The 17,361-nt window shown below is 34.2% G+C and overlaps 1 protein-coding gene across 1 annotated transcript in view; it reads right to left on the bottom strand.

Moving 5' to 3' along the window:
- The window catches only part of GRID2 (glutamate ionotropic receptor delta type subunit 2), a 1,183,642-nt gene that overhangs the window by 274,178 nt on the left and 892,103 nt on the right, over positions 1-17,361 (bottom strand). The window contains exon 11 of the mRNA XM_059414235.1: positions 7,979-8,291. Coding sequence (XP_059270218.1) covers positions 7,979-8,291 — 313 coding nt within the window. The remainder of the gene's footprint in view (positions 1-7,978; positions 8,292-17,361) is intronic.

The following is a 17,361-nucleotide window of genomic DNA, read 5'->3' as shown; positions in this document are numbered from 1 at the left end:
CAGCATGCCTGTAAACTCTAAGCTCATCATGACTCGTGGTTTCCTCAACATGATAATTATGATTCTGTGATGGAGCTGTGTGTTTACCAGTTTGTTTCTCTTGTACGTTGAAAGCTCCATGAAGACTGGCACATGCTGTCCTCCTCACCTTCGTGACTAGATAAATAATTCTTATTTAATAAATAAACAGATGTTTGCTGGAGAAAAAATAACTTGAAATCATACAGGCAGAAGAAATACTGTAAGCACATGCTAAAGTACTATAAAATATGTGGATATAAACATCAAGTGCTAGGAAACAAGTGGAGCAGACAGGACAAACTACGTAGCTGCCCCAAATGGATTGCTAATTTAGAGCTGAAGACACAGAGCTGTAAATATAAAGAGACTCTATAAATTTTAGTCATGGTCACAAATCAAAGAGCAATTTTATGTGTCCACAGCATGGAAATATGGGTCATGCATTGGTGTTTTGTTAAATCTTAATATAAAGATGAAATGTAGCTTACAAATAAGGGACGCTATTCTATATGATGAGATATGTGATGTGAATTTATATATTATATCATACATTGTAATTTCTCTGCCTTAAAATTGTGAAAAATTAAAGTCTATGCCACATTCAAGGGTATTTAACAAAAGTATCACAGGACTTTATTACTAATCAATTTTGTAAACCAGAGATTATAGTTGGCTTATAAGTATGTATCTTAGTGTTAGTCAACCGTCATTGTTAAACTTTTAAATATGTATTCATAGGTGAAGGGAGAAAAATGGATTCAGGTCAAACAAAAATTGAATTTCCAAATTTATATTCTAAACTGATGGTCTCTATTACCACCTATAGTCTTTTGATCCCAATAGTTTAACTTTGATCAATCCTAAATGAACTTTAGAATAAATTTATCTTGGGTGATGTCTGACTCTATTCCTGTTACTTAAGCTGAGGGTTTTTGTAACATGGTACCGTAAGTACTGAGTACTACCATGATATCAATGCTATTTTAAGGGACCCGTGACACCTCCTTTTCCATCACTTAAATTTAGATTTTTTTTTAAAGATTTTATTTATTTATTTGACAGAGAGAGACACAGCGAGAGAGGGAACACAAGCAGGGGGAGTGAGAGGGGAATCTGGTTTCCCGCTGAGCAGGGAGCCCATTTGGGGCTCGACCCCAGGACCCTGAGATCACGACCTGAGCCAAAGGCAGATGTTAATGACTGAGCCACTCAGGCGCCCCTAAATTTAGATTTTTTTTAAACTGTTTTTTTTTTCTTATAGCACTTGGGGAAGTATAAAAACTCAACTCAGAGTATCTTAAAATCACTTTTCAGTGTTGATTTTTTTTTTTTTAATGACTCTCAGGAAACCATTCCTTTGTTTCCTTAAATACTAAAATAACACTTTTAATTATGTATGCATTCTTAAGGAGTTCAAAGTAGTTGAGAAAATGTTTTCACCAGTTCTTGTTCAGTAAGCATTTTATGAGCAGAAATCTGACTTTTTTTTGCCTCATATGCCTTGATGACTTTCAACTCTTCAAAAGCCCAGTTTAGCATGAGAAAGGATTTTCTGGCTCAAATCACGAAGAGCTGGTATTAAAATAAATGAAATTCAGGGGCATATTCCATACTTAAGATTCATGGAATCATTGCTTAGCAGCTCATTACAGTTCATTGGAAATGTAAACCAATGGATTCCCATCTTAGCATCCCTGCATTGTTTTCTATCACACAAATTACTCATTCCCCACACCCATAAAGATAGACTTAGAATAGTATCTGAGAATGTGAAAGCTCAACTATTTTTTTTCCCTTTGGTGGTGAATTCTGGTGATAAAATGAAAGAAAATGAGCACCTTGTCATGTTTTAAATCAGCATGGGGAAATTCTCAAGTGGATGTGACAGATCTCAGGATGCTTGGCTCTCCCTTTGTTAAGGACTGCCAATCATAATTAGCAACAACAGAGATGTTTTTTGAACCTAAATAACAATTACAGAGAACTTTTTTGAGTTAATATCTGTAAGAACAGAAAGTAGAAAGAAATTTGTCTCTATAGTCTCGTTAGCCTGTCACTGGGAATTACTCTCATTTTCTCTGCGTTCATTAGGGTCAGTAAACAAGAGTTAGCCAATATCATTCTTGTTATATTCAAATTGAACGTGAACGATCAAATAACATTACAAAGGAATGGATTTAGCTACTGCATTACAAGGTTTGAATCCTTTGGGGTTTTGCGACTAGGACATTGATAAATTTCTTATATTTGATATCTGCACTATAAAAATGGATGTCTTTTTGAGTTATTCTCCTATGCAAGGTTTTAAAGAGATGCTCTCTCATCAACAATCTCTTTAGTTGCCTAGTTTGATAGAGAAGAATGTTTGATTCCTTTTTGTGTGTGTGGAAATGAGAAAGTTGTGATTCTTGTAGCAGTGCAATCCATCTGGCAGTGGAAAGAGCTCTTTATTTTCTTCCAAAAATTGTCCTGGGATCTCAAAGACTGCACGATGCCTCTCCCGTTAACTCTTGAGCAGCAGCCATCAGGTTATCTTCTACTATTCCTAAAGGCCCCCTTTCTATTCATCACTGGCATCTGTGGAGCTATTTGATCTTTAAGAAAGCTTCAAAGGAATTATAGTTCTTTATTCTTTCCAATATAATTCTGTCTGCTCTTCTCATCGGAAGGGGTTTTTTTGGTCCCATTTGGCTATGGCCCATTTAGATGGTTCCAAGCCTGCAAGAACTGTATCTTTCTTATTTATGACCACACTCAAAACATCTAAGTTGGGCATGACATACAGCATGCCCAAGAAACAGTAAGTAAACCAGTAGATGTAGTTATTCCTTGTTTCCCTTTTCTTCTTCCTATTCCTGCCATATAGTTGGTACTTAATAAATGCTTGCTGGTAAATAAACATATGTAATAACTTTAAATATTTTACATGATTATAAATATTTGTACATTCTACAATCAGACAAAAGCAGCTGAGGCAAACTCTGAAATTTCCTTTTGCAAGTAAACAGCAAACAAATTGTATTCAACCATATGTGTGAAAAAGTCATAGAGGCCTCCCACCCCCAGGCCCAGATGATATTAAGAATCACTGCACATAAACAAAACATAAAGGATCTTCAAAAAATCAAACCCTAGTTGTTTAAGTATGTTGATTGCAGAGAAATGCATGTAGACATGGAAATAAAGGAGGATATAAAATGACAACAAAACTTGCATAAAATTGGTATCTCATTCATGCATTTAACTATCTAATTCACAAGCTTTAATGTTTCAGCCAAACAGATGTACTAAGTTTATCTCTATAATGGGCCATACTGCTTTTGCACAGTTGGATTCCCTGAGCTATTTTTCCAGAATGCTTTGAAGTTACAGACTTTTTTTAAAAATCAGAATTAGTAAACAACTGGCATATATTTAACATTTTTCTTTTAGCTGTCCCTAAACTGTTTTTTCAGAAATACATCCGATAATACATGAAATGCTTTTTATCCCTATTCAATCTGATCTAGTGACTCAGTAAAGACTGTAATACGAATAACAGCTGTACTTCTTAAAAAGACTATATTTTTGTTGAAAATTATCACTAATTTTAACTTCATTGCCTGTCCATGGACACTGTCACTGACTGATTCTTTCTTTCATAGAGTTTAGGCTTTTTCTTAATTTATTTTTAATCAAAATGTAAAGTTGCTTTCTGTATCTTTTAGCGAATTGACCTTTTCATTGTTAGAAAGAATGGCAACATTTCAGAGATGAAGTAGTTAACCATACGCAATTCCACATTATCCATCACTAGAAATTTATATTAATGTACAATCAACCTACAGGCTGTATAATTCATTTAAAGGCTCATTTGGGATGGAAAAGCTTAACATATTTATAACTTTTGATATCTGTTTCATGTTTACATAACTAGAAAATCACGCTAACTATATGGGTAATTTTACTTATCTTTTTCTCTTGGATGTGCCCCCAAAATTAGTTTGGCTACCTGGAGGCAGAGTTCAGAAAGCATGTCAACATCCTAAGAAATAAAGGTTCAGCAAATTGGATACCTTATTTATAAGTTCCTCATCTTAGCTACTTAATAAAATACACCAGTAGAGACATTCTGAGTAATTTCCTGTTACGTTTACTGAATTTAGATCATTGGGGAACACATTATAATCTAATAAGCACAATATTGCAGTTAATGCCATGCTTTGTTTTGTTAAGTATTTAGCATGTATTTATTCATTTAGCTGATCAGTTTGTATTTATCAAGCACTTAATATGTACAAGACACTGAGCTATAGGCAAAGGAACTATAAAGATAAGACACTGTTTTTTCAAAGGACTGAGATGGAGACAAATGAAGAAATGGCAATTACATAATAGTTTCTAAGTGTTATAATAAATATATCTTCAGAAGTTTAGAAGATGGTTCCTAACCCCAGCAAATATTTCCAAAAAGAAGTGAGTTCAAAAGAAGAAATAGAGGATGCATACTAAATTACCATATGAAAACAAAGAGTAAGAATAGAGATTAAGCAGGTTAGTAATAAAGGCATTTCAGGAACTGAAAGGAACAGAAGCAATGGCAAAGAGTCATGACACAATCTTGTGTTCAAGGACAAAAGCCATTTGGAGTAACCGAACAATTAAATGTGAGGCATGGGTGGTAAGAGATGAGAATTGAGCCTGGGACGGGAGCCCAATGGTAGAATACTGTTCCTGTTCCAAATAACTCAGACTTCTAAACTGTGAGCACTGAGGAGCCAAGAAAATATTTAAAGAATGGGAATTATGTGTTTAGCTCTAACTGATAGAAATAACTTGAATATATATGCAAGTATGTGGAACATATGTTTGCAGGGGACAAAACTGAAAAAAGAAAGACCTGTTAACAGGATTCCTGTAGTTCAGCTGAGAAATGAAGTAGGTCTAATCTAGGTAACAGTGTAGGCTTATCTGTCTAGGTGAGACAAGCTTTTCACTTCTAGAAATATTTAGAAGGTAAAATTCATAGGGCTTGATAACAGTTGGATATAAGGGATAGGAGGAAGACGAAACCAAAACTGTTTTCAAAGATTCTAACCTGTGTATCTGAGTGGCTGGCAATGCATCAGCTGGAATAAAGAATATGAGAAGCTACAAAGCTTTAAAGTGTAAAATAAGTTCAATGTTTGGCATGTTGAAAATCATGGTGCTTTTGCTATATCCAGAGAGTGGTCTAGTGAGCAGTTGGATATATAAAACAAAAATCAAAGAATGGGTGATGTAGGTTTGGTGGTCAACTGAATATTGGTGGCTATTAAAACTATGTACAGAAAATTGGGTAGATTGGGAAGAAGTAAGGTGAAAACAAAGGCTCATTACATCTAACTATACCAACATTTATTTTTAGACTGCACATATCTATCAGCATCTCCTAGCTCTTTCTCCTCATTTATTGACGACTTTGGCACCTGGCTCATTTTCTTTCTCTCCAATCCAAGCTGACTATCATTGCAGATGGTTCATCTAATCCTCTGGGCTCTCAGTTCCTTGATCAGCTCTGAAGTCCCTCACCAGCACTTAACTTCAGGAATCCATAAATACAAACTTCAAACTCCCTCACACTGATATTTCCACTTTTGTTCTTTGACCTCATCAAGAACTCTATTCTCTCCCACTACTACTCTATTATTCTCCCATCTTACTGTTCTTGAATTGTCATTATTGGTCTTTCTATTCTTTTACTGCTTCATGTACCTTATGAGCTACCATTTTAACCATTATCTTGCCAATAATCTAAAATCATTTGCTTTGTTATCCTTTTTCTTTTTCTTTTTTTTTTTTTTTAAAGATTTTATTTATTTATTTGACAGAGAGAAATCACAAGTAGATGGAGAGGCAGGCAGAGAGAGAGAGAGGGAAGCAGGCTCCCTGCTGAGCAGAGAGCCCGATGCGGGCCTCGATCCCAGGACCCTGAGATCATGACCTGAGCCGAAGGCAGCGGCTTAACCCACTGAGCCACCCAGGCGCCCTGTTATCCTTTTTCTATGTGCCTAACTATTCATAGCTGAGTCTGATTTGTTTTCATTTTTTACTTATCTGGTAAGCAATTATGTGACCCTTATATGAGTTATTTTATCTAAGAACTTCATAATTTTACCTGTTTTAATTCTTATAACAAAGTCATGAGATGGGTACAACCAGGATGTTCCCTACATCATAGGATGTTCCTCTGAGGAACTCACACCATCATACAAGTTTGTGATCCCTAACCTGAACTGTAACATTTTTCTGTTTCATTGACTCTTTTTTTTCTCTTTCTGGAATGCTCTTTATGGAGAAATTAACTATCATTCTGTGAAAAGGACCACACTATCCCATAAAGAGAGACCATATAAGAAAACTGAAGCTACAGGCCCTCAGCCAGCATCAGTTACCAGACATGTAACCGAAATGGACAAGCCCTCAGATTAGTTCATTTTCAGACTCTGAGTTGTCTAGTTGAGTCCTCAGACATCATTGAGTAAAGACAAACCATCCTTCCTATGTCTTGTCTAAACTTCTGACCCACAGAATCCGTAGGTTTTGGCGGATCTGGTGATGCAGCTACAGTCACTGGAATACTACCAAGAACAAGTTCATTGCTAAATCAGTAAGTATCTTTCAAGTCTTACTTTTACTTGATTTTTTGAAATGTTTAATGTAGTTGGCCAAACCCGCCATGTTTAAATATTGTCTTTATTTGGTATGTATACCACTACATGCTATACAAGATACTTGGGTCTTTCTCATTACTCCTTATCAGTTGCCACTGAAAGCTCCTCTAATCCATTCCTTTTCTTAGAGCTCTGTCCTAGGCCCTCTCTGGACCAGTGGTCTCAATCAGAAGTTTACAGTTGAGAACAATTACTCAAATTTAATGAAAGATCTAATAGCAAGTGTGAATAAAAAAGAAGATGCAATTGAAATTTATAAATATTAAGGCAAAAGTGTCATATCTTCATTGTGGCACATATTTCTCCTCTTTAATATATGTGATAGGTTTGTAAGAAACTATCAATCCCCTAAGTATTTTATTATTTCATTCTGTGTAATGACAATAGTCTCAAAAAAGGAGTTTAGTAAGTATTATTATATTCTAAAATGGTGAGAGTAATGGAATTAACTAGACAACTTTAAAGAATAGGGAAGATTAAATATTGAATAACAAAGAAATTCTTTAGAATATAATGAAGTTATAAGTTAAATCATTGCTAAAGATTAATTAACTATTAAGATGAAAGATAAGGGGTGTCTGGGTGGCTCAGTGGGTTAAAGCCTCTACTTTTGGCTCAGGTCACGATCCCAGGGTCTGGGATCAAGTCCCACATCAGGCTCTCTACTCAGCAGGGAGCCTGCTTCCCTTCCTCTCTCTCTGCCTGCCTCTCTGCCTATTTGTGATCTCTGTCAAATAAATAAATAAATAAAGATGAAAGATAAGACAATATTTGTTATCAAAATCTTAAATTAATCAAAGTTTCTCACTGTCACTGAATATTTTTAATACATTAAATAATGTCTCTGAACAAAGAACCAGTCCCAACATGTCTTACATATGTAAATAATTAAACAGTGTCTGTTCTGGTAGTAAGCTACTTCATCCCAATAAGGCTATTTCTCAGAATGTCAGAGAAAGGAAAAAAAAAATAGTGGAGGAGGAGGGGAAATCTGATCTTGAGTTTCTTGTTAACCTTACCTCTGACATTCATTTTTGGCTTTGTTGATGAAATTGAACCTACATCAAAAGATAATGAACCATTTTTGTGGAAAACCTGCTGTGCTTGAGATCCTCTAGGAAAGGGGAGGAAATATTCTTTTCTGAGCATTGCTGTGAAGACCCTTTAGAACACTTATTGATGTCAGATACAGAATATTCTTAACTGATTCATGGCATTTGAAACATATTCCTTTTTCAGACTAAAAAGCATTTTTTTCTCCTTACCTTGCTGTACAAAGGATCCATACACAAACCACATAGAGTTGTAGAGAGTAGTAGAAGTCATTGATCCCATTTGTAATCGTGGAGGATTAAGCCAATTCAGGAGATAGACCAGAAGACCCACCAGAAGAACAGTGCCAGCGATGCAAGCCCATAGAGACAGATCAAATGGTGCAAGACAGGCAAACATATCCACTGTCTTTTCAGCCCTTCGAAGTAGTACTCCCACTGAGTAGTCCATATAGCGTGTTGTAAAGTCCACTACATTCTCACGATCCGGGGTGATGGTTAAAGCAGAAATCCCTATGTCGGCTCTCTGAGAAATTGAAAGAGAAAATATTAAATGAACAACGAGAAAAACAATTTGATTTGTGGTGCTTCAGCCTGCCTCAAGGAAAAGAAAACAGATGCCTCCGGCAACGTCTTTAGTCTTTTTATATAAACTGAAAAACACTGCAGAGATTTCTTAGAGGCAAACTCTGTGTAAATTTTGCATTTCTCACTGCAAATCTTGCCCTACCAGAGTCAGAAAAAATTACCTTGTTCATGTTATCAGTGCATGTGAAATCAGTGAAGAATATTTCAGACCCAGATAATACCTGAAGGAAATTGTCTTTTTACCTTGGGTCATTTTATCAAAGCCATCATTAGCACAGTAGCAAAGGCAAAACTTATTCTAAAGAATTCTTTCTGAGAAAATGCTCCCAAGATATATAATTATTTTCTTAACATGTAAATTATTAAGCAGGTAAATTAAAAAACTCCCTCAACATGGCATTTTGCTCTTGGTTTAGATTTCTTTGCATCAGAAGTATACATATATTATATATATATATATATTCTCTCTCTCTCTCTCTCTCTCTATATATATATATATATATATTCTCTGCATCAGAATTATATATATGTTTTAAAGATTTTATTTATTTATTTCACACAGAAAGAGAGAGAGAGAGAAAACAGGGGAAACAGCAGGCAGAGGGAGAGGGAAAAGCAGGCTGTCCACTGAGCAAGAAATCAGATGAGGGGCTCGATCCAGGATCTTGGGGTCATGACCTGCGCTGAAGGCAGATGCATAACCAAATGAGCCACCAAGGCACCTCCATAATTTATATTATTAAACTCTAAATATATTACAATTTTTTAGAACTTTCATATAGTTCTAAGCTATAATGTCATTTGCTGGAAGTCTCTACAATGATTTTATTGTATAAACCTCAGAAATGTTTTAATGAAAAATTAAAGATTAAGTAGACCTAATTTTTCTTGGAGTAACAACCCTTCTTTTCAATGTGTATCTCTTTAGATTCAGTGATAGCACTCAAAACTACAATACATGCTGTTTTACTTATTTGAAACATTTAGCAGAATTGCAGTGAGATCACAGAACAAATGGATTACATTTCAATTCCTTGATATGAGAACACACATTTAAATACCTAAAAGACATACTTGGTTTGAAATAATGATCCATGGCTATGATTAAAGCTGTGGGAAGCTCCTCCCAGACAAATACACATAATAGTAATTGTTTGTTGAACTTTGTTAGTATTTTCCTTTCCTTTGCATTGTTTTATGAAGGAGTATAGAAACTGGTTTTTTGTTTTTTTGTTTTTTGGAGATCAAAACAAATAAAAAAACAAGCAAAAACAAAAACACAAAAACATGAAAAGTAACATACCTAATGGAAAGCAAACCGGTTCAAATAAATCTAGTCTCTAAAGTAATAATGGCCTCAAAACTATTCTAAGCTAAATTTAAACTTCATGTGTGTTTGTATGAGTATATATATCTACATTTATACATATTTTTCAGCCCATATAGATTTGCTGCGAGGCTACTTAACTATTTAAGTAGTTAAATAAATTTTATCAAATCCTTAAAATAAATCATGAATTATGTGTTTTCCCCTCCATTTCTTAGATGGGGAAACTACAAGAATTAAGTAACTCATTTAGTTAGGCTAATAAGCACATAATCCAGTACTAAAGCTTGGTTTTTCTTACTCCCAAACCTGTGCTGGTAACCAGTGACGCACTGCAGAACCTCCTTTGTTTTCAAAGTAACCCAGATAGTAGGTGGTTAAGATAACTAGTTTTAGGACCATCTTTACCTTAAAAGAGTCTAAAATTTTGTGGGTTTTTAAAATTACACTATTTACATTGCAACAAGGTCATATTAGTATAAACACTGTGAGTTTATAATTAACAAAGAGGTATTAAACTCAATAAAATTACATTAAAATGAACTTTCAGAGAAATAATTGTTATTGCTTTCAAACTCATGTATTTATTTTCTGTAGCTAGATATTAGAAATTAGGTCTTTTCAGGTTGAAAATCCACCCTGGATCCTTATCTCTCTATGAATGTACCTAAGTTTAGCGTGATTATTGTGGGTTGACTCATTTATCTTAATTCAGTGGTGAATAAATATCTCTCCAAGATTCAATTAGGCTTTCAGAAGTTGTGTTTACTTTTCAGGACATTATAGTACTATGGATCAGTAATTTAGTAATTGATGCACTAGTAACCCAAAGCATTTTATGACTGAATTAAAATCAGAAAATTTCCCCTAAGGAAGGACTTACTGACAAGTTGATGGAATACTTGTAAATGTTCGTCAATATTTTGCTGATCAATAATTAAATGTTTAACACTTAAATGATTGTGAATTGGAATATTCATATACTAATTCTACTAATAGATTCTTATAAGTGTCACGAACGAATTTCTATAATGGAAAAAAGGATATCTAAGGGAATAATGTGTGCTTTCTCTTTGGAAAAGGAAACATTATATTGCATGTGCTAAAATATATACTAAACATAATAATTACTTATCATTTTCCAATGGAGAGCTTCCTAAATTCTGGTCCACTTTTAACACTTGGCTATCCTGTTTTTAAGGAGAAATTCTCTGTCTCCTTGTGGAGGGTATATTGGAATTATTTAATGGTCTTATTACATGTAAATGTACATTACTTATTACAAGTAGGTGCAAAATACTTTTATGTACAGACACAGCATAAACATATATGCACACATTTTCCTATCTGTGAGATTTGGATACAAATCTCTTCTCCAAAATCAGTAATACAGTAGATCATTTGGCGTGATAGTCCTTACTTGTATGAAAGAAGTTTTACTGGAGCAGGAAGAAAAAAGCCAAGAACCACAGACTCATAAAGATAGCCCAAAAACTTCTTGAACATTCCCAAAATACCGAAAATGATCAGAAACAAATGATCGTTCCTGCCCTCCCTCCCTCCTTACTGCCTTTCTTCCTTTCTTCTTTTCTTTTTTTCTTTCTGCCTTCCTTCCTATTCCTTCCCTCTCCCTTTCTCTCCTTCCTTCCTTCCATACTTCTTTCCTTCTTCCCCCTCTGTTCCTTCACCCTCCCCTCTCCCTCCCTTCCTTCTTTAATTTCCTTCCTGATCATTTATTTATCTGTCTATTTATGCATACATTTCTATTTACTTGTCCAATTTCTGCTTTTCAAATCCTTACCCTCATGAAACCTTTAATCTTCTCAGTATTCCCTGCCCCAACTCTTAGAAGATGACCTTCACTGCTATTTTATTGAACATAGAAGATATCAGATTAAAATTCAGGCTTATTTCTATCTCTAAACTTATATCCCACACCCAATCTATCTATTTAACCTCTGTGTACAATGGATGAGCTGTCTTCCTTCCCAAAACTGTCCCTCCATCAGTAAACTCACCAATAAAATTCTCTCTTTCAATTATTCAATCTCCTGTCTTTTATGTATTAAACATCATCCTGTCAAGTGTAAATTTCCTGTGAAAAGATTCTGTAACTTCTTTGCATTAGAACAAAAATGAAAACAGAAAAGCCTGTCCTCTTCTCCATAACTTCTGAATCTGATTGCCTTTTCTCTTCTCCTTTTCACAACTTTCTCCTAAGGTTTGTCTCTATTTCCAAACCTCCTGGTAAATCCAGGAAGATTCTCTTGTACTCATATTGTTAAGTACTTTATTATTCAATGAACATAGTACTTCATAATTTTTATATTGCTGAGTCAAGTGGACACAACTTAGTGCTCATCTGTTTAGGTTTCTTGATATTTGACAGTGATGACTGTTATCTCCATCAAAAACACTCTTTTCCTTGGATTTCATGACATGATATAAGCTTCTTCTTCTTTTTTATCAAGTTCACATTGGCAATGCTCTGGAGTTGGGCCTTACAGACTTCTCTCATTTGAGATCTTCTGCCTAAGCAATTCCATTTATATCCATTACTTCCATTGTCCCCATTCATACCTGAGATTTATAAATTTATATTTCTAGATACAGATCTGAGCTCTGGAATATAGACTGATATATGTAACTACACTTCTATCATATATCTCAAAAATACCTCAGATTTAACATGGCCAAGACCATATTCATGTGTTTGACTCTAACCAGTCCTCCACCAGTGTCTCCTGCTTCATTGAATATCCTTTCAGAGAAGTCTTAAATCTTGGTGGTCTCATTATATTTTCCCATCTTATGCTTCCTATCCTGTCTGTCACTGTTGATTCTACCACCTGGGAATCCTAATATCTATTCACTTCTCTACTATTTCCAGCTCTCACCATTGCTTTTATGGGCTCATTAGGAGTCTACCACGGTTGATGAAATCTACCATCTTTCTTCTCTTAATCTTCTTAGAGCAGACAAAGTAATCTTTGTGGAGAGCAAGTCTAACACTATCCCCTGTCACAGTTTAAAGGTTTTCCACAGATTGTACTGCCCTTAGGAAAAGGATTAAACTCTTTAACATTGCCTATACATCCTTAGTTAGACTATCCTCAACCTACCTCAACATATATACACTGGACCATTTTCCTTTCCAGTGCTTCTTCCTGATGCATAGTCTTTGTACATGCTATTCCCACCAAATGGATTGGCCTTCCTGAAAGTTCTTCAAGTAAATTCTTGTTCATTTTCATAAATCAACTCAATTAACACTTCCTCAGGGTAGTGTATGTATGACCGCTTTTGATTAGAATAATAATTGTTATTTATACTATCAGAGGCCTATATTCCTCACTTCTCTAGTAGTTGTGACAGTTGTAATTTTACAAATATGTGTGATTCTTTGAATAATGTCTGATTTTTCTAAGCGACTGCAAGCTCCATGAAGGTAAAGATTATGACTTTTTTTTTTAATTTGACATATTCCTGGTATCCACAAGATTAGCCTGGCATAGATTCATGATCAATAAAAATTTGCTTTATATATGAATAATAAAGATGGAACACCCACTGGATGTTCATCATTCAGTTCTTATAAATTCTTCTTCTATTTCAGCATTCCTGACAGAAATTTCTACAGAATAAAAAGAAAATGGTAATATTAAAATTTACTGAGCCTTATAGCACTGATAAAAGATTTATAGCTTAATGAATAATTACTTCAATACTTAAAATAAGGTTCTTGGTTTATTAATATGTTTATATTTATGTTATTTGTCATAAGCTGAGATAATCAAGAGTCTACTACAGTAGGCCAATATTTTTAAAAATATTAATATATGTCAAATGTTTAATGAAGAAGTGATTATTTGAATTTTGAAGAACTAGAACTAAAACTGGAATATAAATAACTTTTTTCAAAACTATTCTAATTACACAGTCATAACATTTTCCTTTAAAGGAGATAAAAGACTTGCATTCCTTCAAATCATGAAAAGGAGATGGATGTATATTATAAGGGGGCATGACTAATAAGCCATGCAATAACTGAATCTTACTTAGAAGCATAAACTGAGGTTAAAAAATATGGTTCTAAATTTAATCTGAAATAAATGATCATAACTCACAAATAATCATTTAATTTAAGCTTAAATATAATGCTAAGGACTAGTCACACATTTATTTAATAGTTATATATATAGTGCTATGTTACATGTTCCACATACATTATTTTGTGTAATGTTATCATAAGTCCAGTTGCACCTTTTCAAGGTGAACAATTTACATTTGAAATATTCTAATTAATATAAAGCTTTATGTATATATGAACAGATACCCGTTTTTCTGTGTATCTTCTATTAGGTGTCTTTGTGTTGTTATCTATACATCACATTGTAAATCTGAAAAGATCTACCTAATCTTTCAAATACTTGAAGAATACTATTTTATTTCACAATTGGTAATATTATTTTAAGACTAAAAATAATTTGCTTATGCAATCACTCTTCTCAAGATACGAATTTCATATTCCTCAGACAACTGGTCATCTTCTTTTCAAACAGAGTCCAATCCATCAGAGTTTCCTCAGTTGATATGAATAATATAGTTTTTGAAAATTAAATTGAAGCCTGAATCATCTTTACAAAATGCAATTACAACATTGCCTTATACTAAACTTATGGTTGACTATATTTAAGAGTAATTTTGGTGTTTGTCTGTTTAATTCAATCTATTTTTTCTCTAATTTCTCTGCTTTTACTTCCATTATTATCTTCCTTATATATTCTTTTGTTAAAAGTTATTGTACTTGTTCTAGCTCTTGGAGGTGGAATTAAATATTTTTATTTAAGGTCTTTCATTTTTATTGATGTGGATTTTAAGACTATGGATCACTTCTTAAATATTCTCTATAGACTTGAATATGTATGTTTTCCTAGGAAAGTTCTGTAATTCATGTTTGTATTTCTCCTTTCATCCAAGAGTCATTTAATAGAAGCCTTTATTTCAGGTGGAAAGCCTTTTCTTTTTTCATGTTTTGTTGATTTTAATCAGAGAAATTTGTTTGTAATCTATTCCCTGAATGGAACTTAATGGTGTTTTCTTTCTTTGTTCTTTTTTTATGGTATTTTTTTTTCTGTGATTGATTTTTGCCAATGTTTATATGTTCTTTTTTTTTTTTTTAAGATTTATTTATTTATTTATTTGACAGAGAGAGATCACAAGTAGGCAGAGAGGCAGGCAGAGAGAGGAGAGGAGGAAGCAGGCTCCCTGCTGAGCAGAGAGCCCGATGCGGGACTCGATCCCAGGACCCTGAGATCATGACCTGAGCCGAAGGCAGCGGCTTAACCCACTGAGCCACCCAGGCGCCCCTGTTTATATGTTCTTGAGAAGATATATTATCAGAATGTTGTGTTTGATATATATGCAAATCTGTTTGTTTATTGTTATTTTTATTTATATACATGCTATTTATTATTGTGTGAAGTTTTTTTGTATTTACTGTGTTTTTCTATGGTGTGTGTCTTTGTCACTTTCCTTCGTTTGGTTTTAGAAAGGTTTATACTTTCATTTTAATGGTTAGCTTCATATTTGAACATTTTATGGCTTCTTCACTCTCACTTTCTCCCCTTTAACCTTTGACTCATTGTTTTCAGTTTTAAATGGAACCTGTGAATTTCACTTATTGCCTTCATTATTATTATTATTATTATTTAAAGATTTTATTTATTTATTTGACAGACAGAAATCACAAGTAGGCAGAGAGGCAGGCAGTGAGAGAGAAGGAAGCAGGCTCCCTGCTGAGCAGAGAGCCCAATGTGGGGCTCAATCCCAGGACCCTGGGATCATGACCTGAGCCAAAGGCAGAGGCTTAACACACTGAGCCACCCAGGTGCCCCGCCTTCATTATTATTAATAATAATATCCTACTTCTCCCTTACTTTCCCCCTTTCCTCCCATTATTTAATTCTATCCTTCCATTTTGAGAACCTATGATGATTTCATATTATTATTTAACCCACTTTTTTCCTTTTTTCTTTTTTTAAAAGATTTTATTTATTTATTTGTCAGAGAGAGCTAACACAGCAAGGGGAGCAGCAGGCAGAAGGAGAAACAGGCTCCCCAGTGAGCAAGGAGCTTGAGGCAGGGTTGGATCCCAGGGCCCTAGGATCATGACCTGAGCCAAAGGTGGATGATTAACTGACTCAGCCACCTGTGCATCCATAACCCATCTTTCTAAGCTTGTCTTAGTATCAATTCCACAATTAAACATAAAAGTCCCTCTATTAATTCTTGGTTGAATGAAGCTTGTAGTCCAATAGTTTCATCAGGAGAGGCTCAAGTGTCCACTTTTCTCTTAGTGCTTGTATATTTAAAACTGTCCTGTTGTTGTTGTTGTTGTTTTCCCATAGCCATGAAGGGGAGCTTGGATGGACATAAAATCCTTGGTTTACCTTTTCTTTTTTTGAGTTCATGGTAGTGCTTCCCCCGTATTGGCCTGCTTTGTGTGTTGCTCCCGAGAAATCTGAGAGTAGTTCAATTTCTTTGCCATTTAAAGTAATTTGGTCCTTTTGCCTTGAGAATTTTTTCTTTGTCTATCTAATAATGTTCCTAAGATATATCTCAGAGTCTACTGTCCTGGATCAGCTTTTCTAGGAACCCTAAGTATATTTAAAAGTTCTTTCTTTCTTTTTTTTTCCTGGAAAATTTCCTTAGAATAATCCTTTAAATATTTTTTCATTTTGTTGTTTTTCTTCTTCAGAAACTTCAAATATATATGTATATCCTCTTTGTCTACTTTTTAAAAAAAATTTTGATCTTGTCACTCTGAACTTTCTTAGTTCTTTATTTCATTTTCAATCTCTTCTTTTATGTGTTTTCCTTTAATGTCATTTAATCTATTCTCCTTCGAGCAAATTGTAATTTATGTCTTCTGATTTTCGCCTTTAACATTGTTTTTCAATATATACTCTGAGGTTGTTGCATTTCTTTGTCATTTTGGCCATCTCAATGGTTAAATTTTGAATTTCTGATTCTGCTAATTTCTTTAAAAATGAACTTCAAATGATTGTTTGAGACATTTAATTTCATTTGGAGTTTAATGTCACAATTTTATCTTTTCTTGTAGTTGTCTATGTGAGAAGAACTTTGATAAACCGAAATATATGAGTCATACTTTCTCTTCTTTTGAGAGTAGTTTTGAATGGATTTCTCCAATTATTTCTCCAATTATTACTCAATTTCTGGATAATTTGTAGACAAGGTTCCTTGTTCAATAGAACTGCCTTCTGTCAGTGTACTACCATGTGGTTCCTTTAATTGGAGTATGTTTTTTGGGGGGGGTTGGTAAGTGTTGTTTCTGTTCAGTTTTGACAGGATTCTTAATTTTTCCTCACTTACTGCCCTTACTTTACCTTCATTAAAACATCTCCAAGGAGCATTTTTTCTATTTTCCCTTCTTTTCCAGAAGTAATGCTTCCCTGAGGGTATTACTTACCTTTTAGTCACTTCCTCAGAGGCAGTGTTGTGGTTTACTAAGTTCTAGGTTTGTGTTCCATGCACTAACACTTGGTATTAAACTTTTTCTTTCTGAGGGTAATTTCAGTTCTGTTTCATGCATGTTTTCTGCTTTCTTCTTTCATATGAGCTCATTTACATGTTTCGTCTTTTTTCATCTCACCCA

Source organism: Mustela nigripes, chromosome 1 (genome assembly GCF_022355385.1).
Source record: "Mustela nigripes isolate SB6536 chromosome 1, MUSNIG.SB6536, whole genome shotgun sequence".
Lineage (NCBI taxonomy): Eukaryota > Metazoa > Chordata > Mammalia > Carnivora > Mustelidae > Mustela > Mustela nigripes.
This window is presented reverse-complemented; position numbering and strand designations above follow the sequence as displayed.